The sequence below is a fragment of the Babylonia areolata genome, chromosome 21, assembly GCF_041734735.1.
Source record: "Babylonia areolata isolate BAREFJ2019XMU chromosome 21, ASM4173473v1, whole genome shotgun sequence".
In the NCBI taxonomy this organism is placed as follows: Eukaryota; Metazoa; Mollusca; class Gastropoda; order Neogastropoda; family Buccinidae; genus Babylonia; species Babylonia areolata.
The window spans coordinates 38,037,539-38,046,795 of NC_134896.1; the positions used below are offsets into that span (position 1 = coordinate 38,037,539).

Below are 9,257 nucleotides of genomic sequence, written 5' to 3' on the forward strand. Positions count from 1 at the left end.
TGTTGTTTGTCAATGCAGCGCCATGAAACAGATGCTGAAAGGTGTGTTGTGTGTCAGTGCAGTGCCATGAAAGAGATGCTGAAAGGTGTGTTGTTTGTCAATGCAGCGCCATGAAAGAGATGCTGAAAGGTGTGTTGTGTGTGACCAGAGTGCCCAGCACCCAGGCGGTGGCCTTCGGCAGTATCCGGCAGGACGACCAGTGCATGGACACCATGGGCCACTTTGCTGACGGCTACCTGGGCCTCTACCCCTGTCACCATGGAGGCGGCAACCAGGTAAGGCCACGCTCACTTGTGGCGGATTGCACAAGCAATAAGATAAGATCACAAGGTTGCACAAGCAGTCTTAGCAGGCGCTTGATTTCCTTAGCGGTAAGAGTTTCCGAAGTCTTGAAGACTTGCCGCTCAGCAAAGTGAGCGCATCCAAGAATCGCTTGTGCAACTTGCCCCTGGTACTCTGTGTGTGTGTGTGTGTGTGTGTGTGTGTGTGTGTGCGCCCTGTCTGAGGTGTGAGTTCATTGTATAGTATTGTATTACTGTTGTCACAACAGATATGCAATGGGGAGGTAACCTACTACGGGAGGTTATCGGCCGTAGCTACTTTCGTTTTCTCCGCATAGGCGGATAGTAGTTTGCACAGGACAGGAACGTCAGACCCCTGCCGGAGTCTGCACTAGTGGGTCATGGTAAGAGTATGTTACTTAAACGTAATTTTAGGAAGAAAATTTCCTTTATATTACTCTTGTCACAACAATCTGTAATTCAGGCCGCTCTCCCCAGGAACAGCGCATTGCTACAGAACAGCGCCACCCATCTTTTTTGTTTTCATTCTGCCTGAAAGTGTACTTGTTTTCCTATCAAAGTGGATTTTTCTACAGATTTTTGCCAAGGACAACCCCTTTGTTGCCGTGGGTTCTTTTTTATGTGCTAAGTGCTTCTTGTACATGGGACCTTGGTATTGTCTTCTCATCCGAATAACTAGCATCCAGACCACCACTCAAGGTGTACTGTGAGGGAAGAAAATATTGATGTACATGTTATGCTGATGTACGGTGTTTGTGTGGTGTGTGTGTGTGTGTGTGTGTGTGTGTGTGTGTGTGTGTGTGTGTTGTGCTAGCATGTGTGTGTTTGTGTGTACATTGTGTGTGTGTGTGTGTGTGTGTCAGTGTGTGTGTGTGTTTTTGTATGTGTGTGTGTGTGCATATATGTTTGTGTGTGTGTGTGTGTGTACATGTGTGTATGTGTCTGTGTGTGCATTTAACAGTTTGGGTATTTTATTATTTTTTATTCCTTATTTTTCATGTTTTAAATTTACACTGACTGTGGTTTAGTGTCTAGCTACCACACTCCATAACAATGGAAGTGTGTGTGTGCGTGTGCGTGTGTGTGTGTGTGTGTATGTGGGTGGGTGTGTGTGCCTGTGTGTGCGTGTGTGTGTCAGGAGTTTTCACTGACCAAGGATGGCAGCATACAACACCTGGACCTGTGCATCACGGCCACTGGTACCGAGTCTGGGACACAGCTCAAACTGTTCCAGTGCCGCTCCGACAACCAGCTACAGGTGGGTGCTATGATGGTGTGATAATCACCACAGGTAGTTACAGTACATTGCCATAATGTTATGCAAACAGTCTCCAGAAAGAAGGAAAAATTGTCTCAGAAATCAATGTACTGGTGACTCTCAAAGCCTGGTGTGAAGGGGTCACTGGTCACATACATGTTTGTAGTGTCCTCAGGAAGTTCACATCCAAAGGGAATGGTACCTTTAGTTGGAAAACGTGGAAAATGTCATAACTTGTTGTATTACTATTTCTGCATTCCTTTATACCTTGTACACATATGCTTTAACCAAATGGAACAGTACCTTTAGTTGGAAAGTATTGAAGATGTCATAATTTGCTGTATCACTTGCCAGCGCTGGGACTGCGAGAGACAAACCAGGGTGTTGCTGTGTATGGAGGACTCGGAATGAGGAGCGATGGCACAGAGGTTACGCGTCCACCTAGGAAGCAAGAGAATCTGAGCATGCTGGTTCAAATCACATCACAGCCACCGATATTTTCTCCCCCTCCACTAGACCTTGAGTGGTGGTTTGGATGCTAGTCATTCGGATGAGTTGATAAACCGAGGTCCCGTGTGCAGCATGCACTTAGCGCTTGTAAAAGAACCCATGGCAACAAAAGTGTTGTTCCTGGCAAAATTCTGTAGAAAAATCCACTTTGAAAGGAAAACAAATAAAACTGCACGCAGGAAAAAATACCAAAAAAAAGAAAAAGAAAAAGGGTGGCGTTGTAGTGTAGCAACGCGCTCTCCCTGGGGAGAGCAGCCTGAATTTCACACAGAGAAATCTGTTGTGATAAAAAGAAATACAAAATACAAAAAAATGAGCAGTGTGAGAGTAATGCCACTAAAACAATGCAGATGATATGGCAGCAAAAGAACAAAAAAAAGTGTTATTATACATGTAGACATTTATATCCTGTAGATAGGTGTTGTGACAAATTGGTCAACTGTTTTCACTGGCCATGTGGCTGTCACGGACCTGCTGGTGGAGAAACGAAGAGAGTGAACGTTTGTGTTTCAGCGGTGGATCCAGATTGAGGGGAAGACGATGCTGAAACACAAGGACTTTGACCTGTGTATCGACAGCCTCAACGCCCAGAGCCACGGCCTGACTGTCGCAAACTGTGACCTGCATTCCTTGACGCAGAAGTGGACGTTCACACTCAACAAAACGTAGTGGCCCTCACCCGTATGGATCTATGCACTCAGCAAGCCGCAGTCACTGCCACAAGTCAGCGTGGAGTTTACATCATACACATGGATTTTTTTTTTTTTTTTTTACTCAGTACATAGTCTTAAAACAGGACCTTTACTTTCTACATGTTGCTAGTCTCCCATTACATCCAACATATTGCAAGTGTCAGACACATGCACTTTTCACATTTAACATGTTGCTTGTGTCAAACACATGAACTTAACATTCAGCTTGATGCTTCTCTTCCTTTACATTCAATTTGGTGCTTGTCTCAAACCCATGATTTTTAATTCCAATATGTTGCAAGTTTCAAAAACATGATCTTTACAGTCGACATGTTGCTAGTCCACCTTTGCATCCTACATGTTGCTAGTATCAACACATAATCTTTATGTTGAACATGTTGCTAGTATCAACACACAATCTTTATGTTGAACATGTTGCTAGTATCAACACATAATCTTTATGTGCGACATGTTGCTTGTATCAACACATAATCTTTATGTTCAACATGTTGCTAGTATATCTTTATGTTGAACAAGTTGCTAGTATCAACACACAATCTTTATGTTGAACAAGTTGCTAGTATCAACACATAATCTTTATGTTCGACATGTTGCTAGTATCAACACATAATCTTTATGTTGAACAAGTTGCTAGTATCAACACACAATCTTTATGTTGAACATGTTGCTAGTATCAACACATAATCTTTATGTTCGACATGTTGCTAGTATCAACACATAATCTTTATGTTCGACATGTTGCTAGTATCAACACATAATCTTTATGTTGAACAAGTCGCTAGTCCCCCTTAACATTCAGCATGTCGTCAATCTTTCTTTTACATTCAACGTCTTGCTTGCATCCAACACATAGTCTTTATTTTCAGCATGTTGGAAGTCTCCCTTGACATTCAACAGTCTTTTTTTTTTTTTTAATGCATTTGACATCTTGCTATTGTCAAACACATTATCTTTACATTCAACATGTTAAAATTGTCAGACACTTGATCTTTACATCCAACAGGTTGCTAGTCTTCTTTTACATGCAGTATGTTGTTGCTAGTGTCAAGCCCATGATCGGTTGCTAGTGTCAAGCATATGATATATCCAAAAGGGTGCTAGTGTCGAACATGTGATCTTTACATTCAACATGTTGTTAGTCTCCCTTTATATCCAACATGTTTTTGGTATTGAACCCATGATCTTTAAATCCAATATTTTGCTAGTGTCAAATACATGATCTTTACATTCAACATGTTTCTAGTCTACCTTTACATTCAACATGTTGCTTGTGTAAAACACATAATCTTTACATCCAACTTAATGGTGTCAAACACATGATCTTTACATCCAGCATTTTGCTAGTCTCCCTTTATATTCACCATATTTCTTGTCCTAAATGCACAAACTTTTCATCCAATATGTTGGTAGCGTCCTACATATATTTTGTGCATCCAGCATGTTGCTAGTCTGAAACACATATCTTTACATCCTACATGTTGCTGGTGTCAAGTACACAACCTTTACAATCAAACAAAGAGATCAAATATAGTCTGAAACATAGAGATCTTTACATTCAACATGTGGTCGCTCCCAAACACAAGATATTTACGCGCACCATCTTGTCATGGAACTTTGCTTGCTACAAAATGATCACGTATTTTACATGAAACCTTGTCTTCTACAAAATGATCACATATTTTACATGAAACCTTGTCTTCTACAAAATGATAGCATGTATACACAACAGGCTGAAAACAAATTTGTGATGAAATCGTACCTTCTTCATAATGATCACACACACAAATGGACGCAAGTGAAGTCTTTACACGTTGTCTTTCCTGTCATGATCACACACACACACACACACACAGAGTTTGTTGGGAGTGGAATGTTTACACTTGTTTTCTGTTATAACTGTGTTTGAACAGCATTTGCCCTTTGTTCATAGAACCCGATGTCCAAACAGCACTGTGTTTTCCTTCTCAGGAAGAACGGGCACTGCCCACACCAGTCTGTCTTGGTCAGAGAAAGAGAAGGGAGCTGTACTTAATGTAGTGGACGTGGCCGGGGGTTGGCATACAGATACACAGCAGACGTTGACAAACAATTCTCTTTATGATCATGAAGAATAATGAAGGTGATGATTGTGGTGTGTATGTCAGTCTGATTGACATGAAGTTGTTGCATGAGCATTGTTGGACAGTGTGTGGCTGTTATGGACATTAGCGTGGTTCTGTTACCACAAGTCATTTTTATCGTTTATTGCATTTCTTTGAAGGTGCCTTCAGTTTGGGATGGGCTGGGAATGTCTGTCACCTGGACAGTAGACTGCTTCCGGCATCCTGTGTGTTTGCTGTAGGATGGTAGAGATCCAGAACGTATGTTAGACATCCTGAGTGTGTGGGTGTGTGTTGCAAGATTAACGCTACACAGTCTGAATGTATGTTAGACATCCTGAGTGTGTGGGTGTGTGTTGCAAGATTAACGCTAGACATCCTGAACGTGTGCTGTATGGTGTTAAGACATCCTGAATGTGTGCAGTATGGTGTTAAGACATCCTGAATGTGTGCTGTATGGAGTTAAGACATCCTGAACGTGTGCTGTATGGTGTTAAGACATCCTGAATGTGTGCAGTATGGTGTTAAGACATCCTGAATGTGTGCTGTATGGTGTTAAGACATCCTGAATGTGTGCAGTATGGTGTTAAGACATCCTGAATGTGTGCTGTATGTTGTTAAGACATCCTGAATGTGTGCTGTTGAACATTAGTCATTGGCAGTGCTGTGTGCACATGGGACATCAGAATGGACATCTGATATGAGAAATCTGACGGGATACCCTTCACAGGATATCTGACATAATGGCATCACAGATGTCTAAATCAATGCTTTAAACACTCCCTTTATGTACACTGGGCAGTACGCTTGTCTGACAGGAATGAAACAGTCTCTTACGGTACAGTGTGCACCTTGACAACAGTCTAACAGTACAGTGTGCACCATGACAACAGTCCCTAACAGTACATTGTGCACCATGACAACAGTCCCTAACAGTACAGCGTGCACTATGACACGTCTAACAGTACAGTGTGCACCTTGACAACAGTCCCTAACAGTACAGTGTGCACCTTGACAAGTCCCTAACAGTACAGTGTGCACTATGGCAACAGTCTAACAGTACAGTGTGCACCATGACAACAGTCCCTGACAGTACAGTGTGCACTATGACAACAGTTTAACAGTACAGTGTGCATCATGACAACAGTCTAACAGTACAGTGTGCACCATGACAACAGTCTAACAGTACAGTGTGCATCATGACAACAGTCTAACAGTACAGCGTGCATCATGACAACAGTCCCTAAAAGTACAGTGTGCACCTTGACAACAGTCCCTAACTGTACAGTGTGCACCATGACAACAGTCTAACAGTACAGTGTGCACCTTGACAACAGTCCCTAACAGTACAGTGTGCATCATGACAACAGTCTAACAGTACAGTGTGCACCATGACAACAGTCCCTAACAGTACAGTGTGCACCATGACAACAGTCTGACAGTACAGTGTGCACCATGACAACAGTCTAACAGTACAGTGTGCACCATGACAACAGTCTAACAGTACAGTGTGCATCATGACAACAGTCTAACAGTACAGTGTGCACCATGACAACAGTCCCTAACAGTACAGTGTGCACCATGACAACAGTCCCTAACAGTACAGTGTGCACCTTGACAAGTCCCTAACAGTACAGTGTGCATCATGACAACAGTCTAACAGTACAGTGTGCATCATGACAACAGTCTAACAGTACAGTGTGCATCATGACAACAGTCCTAACAGTACAGTGTGCATCATGACAACAGTCTAACAGTACAGTGTGCACCATGACAACAGTCTAACAGTACAGTGTGCATCATGACAACAGTCCTAACAGTACAGTGTGCATCATGACAACAGTCCTAACAGTACAGTATGCATCATGACAACAGTCTAACAGTACAGTGTGCATCATGACAACAGTCTAACAGTACAGTATGCATCATGACAACAGTCTAACAGTACAGTGTGCATCATGACAACAGTCTAACAGTACAGTGTGCACCATGACAACAGTCTAACAGTACAGTGTGCACCATGACAACAGTCCTAACAGTACAGAGTGCACCATGACAACAGTCCTAACAGTACAGTGTGCATCATGACAACAGTCTAACAGTACAGTGTGCATCATGACAACAGTCTAATAGTACAGTATGCATCATGACAACAGTCTAACAGTACAGTATGCATCATGACAACAGTCTAACAGTACAGTGTGCATCATGACAACAGTCCTAACAGTACAGTGTGCATCATGACAACAGTCTAACAGTACAGTGTGCACCATGACAACAGTCTAACAGTACAGTGTGCACCATGACAACAGTCCCTAACCGTACAGTGTGCACCATGACAACAGTCTAACAGTACAGTGTGCACCATGACAACAGTCTAACAGTACAGTGTGCATCATGACAACAGTCTAACAGTACAGTGTGCACCTTGACAACAGTCCCTAACAGTACAGTGTGCACCATGACAACAGTCCCTAACAGTACAGTGTGCACCTTGACAACAGTCCCTAACAGTACAGTGTGCATCATGACAACAGTCTAACAGTACAGTGTGCACCATGACAACAGTCCTAACAGTACAGAGTGCACCATGACAACAGTCCTAACAGTACAGTGTGCACCATGACAACAGTCCTAACAGTACAGAGTGCACCATGACAACAGTCCCTAACAGTATAGTGTGCACCATGACAACAGTCCTAACAGTACAGAGTGCACCATGACAACAGTCCTAACAGTACAGAGTGCACCATGACAACAGTCCTAACAGTACAGTGTGCACCATGACAACAGTCCCTAACAGTATAGTGTGCACCATGACAAGTCTTACAGTACAGTGTGCACCATGACAAGTCTAACAGTACAGTGTGCACCATGACAACAGTCTAACAGTACAGTGTGCACCATGACAGGACCAACAAAAGTCCTTTCAATACAGTGTGGAGATGACTGGATACATCCAGGTTGCTGGAACAATCAACACAGCCTGACAACCGCCCCTGTCAGCACTTTGTGCGCACAGCACACACACATGGATGCACTGCCTGCAATCCTGCTTCAGCTGTTCGCTGTGCAGTCATTGACATTCTTTTCTACTGTGTTACTTATGTACTGATTATTCGTTCTTTCACTTTGCTGGTCTGGTGAGCACGTGTTTGTGCGCAACACACATCCCACATCCATTGTGTTTGATTGGAGTGTGTTGGCGATGTGGTGGCGGTGGGGGGGTAAGTGTGTTGACAGCGTGTGTTTTCTTGCTATCCCGTGTGTTGTTAGTGGTCACAGGAAAGACTGTAGAGCGTTGCACCACAAGATACAGGGGACCACCATGGACCTCCCTTCATCCACAGCACCTCTCTGCCAGTGAAGGCGTTTCCTTCTTGCTGCATGCGTTGGCTGAGACAGTGCGTTGTTTTTTGTGCCAGACTGTTCTCTTTAAGAAAAGCACAATAAAAAATACATACACACACACACACACACACACACACATGTACACACCCACCACACACACGCATGCACACACACACACATGTACACACCCACCACACACACGCATGCATACACACACATGTACACACCCACCACACACACGCACACATGTACACACCCACAACACACGCTCATGCACACACACACACATGTACACACCAACCACACACACGCACACATGTACAGACCCACCACACATGCATGCACACACACACATGTACACACCCACCACACACATGTACACACCCACCCCACACATGCACTCATGCATGCACGCACATGCACACACACATACATGTACACACCAACCACACACACGCACACATGTACAGACCCACCACACATGCATGCACACACACACATGTACACACCCACCACACACATGTACACACCCACCCCACACATGCACTCATGCACGCACGCACATGCACACACACACGCACACACACGCACACACATTGAGATGTGACCATTTTGAAATCGAACCTGCCATTGTTTGTTTCAAGAAAGCTTTACTGATTTTGAATCGGCGTTTTGTTGTGTGATAAAGAATTGTCGTTGTGCAATGAAGATTTATGATTAAGCAATGAAAATTTTTGTCAGTGAGTAATGAAAACATGTCATTGTGTTGTTAAGAGTTGTCACCATGTAATGGTTTGTTATCATGCAATGGAGATTTGTCATTGTGTATTGAATGTTTGTCATTATGAAATGAAGGTATGTCATCTTGTAGTGAGGATTTATCCTTGTCCAATAATGTATTTGCATTTATGTGTTTTTCTGATATTTGCAAAGATATGTGAATGTTGGTTCGTCTCATTCAACAAATATTTAAAGAGGGTGCTGCTTGTGGAAAGAGACGCTGCACATGTAAACATAAGGGAGG

General features: G+C 43.2%; 1 protein-coding gene across 2 annotated transcripts in view; it reads left to right on the forward strand.

The window, feature by feature from the left end:
* LOC143296283 (polypeptide N-acetylgalactosaminyltransferase-like) overlaps positions 1 to 6,633 on the forward strand; it is a 64,431-nt gene extending 57,798 nt beyond the window's left edge. The window contains exons 15-17 of one of the 2 annotated variants that reach the window (XM_076608131.1): positions 149 to 275; positions 1,441 to 1,560; positions 2,584 to 6,633. In XM_076608131.1, the coding sequence (XP_076464246.1) occupies positions 149 to 275; positions 1,441 to 1,560; positions 2,584 to 2,739 (403 nt within the window). In that variant the 3' untranslated portion in view covers positions 2,740 to 6,633. The remainder of the gene's footprint in view (positions 1 to 148; positions 276 to 1,440; positions 1,561 to 2,583) is intronic. The other variant, XM_076608130.1, reaches the window with a different exon arrangement.
* The last annotated feature ends 2,624 nt before the right edge of the window (positions 6,634 to 9,257 follow it).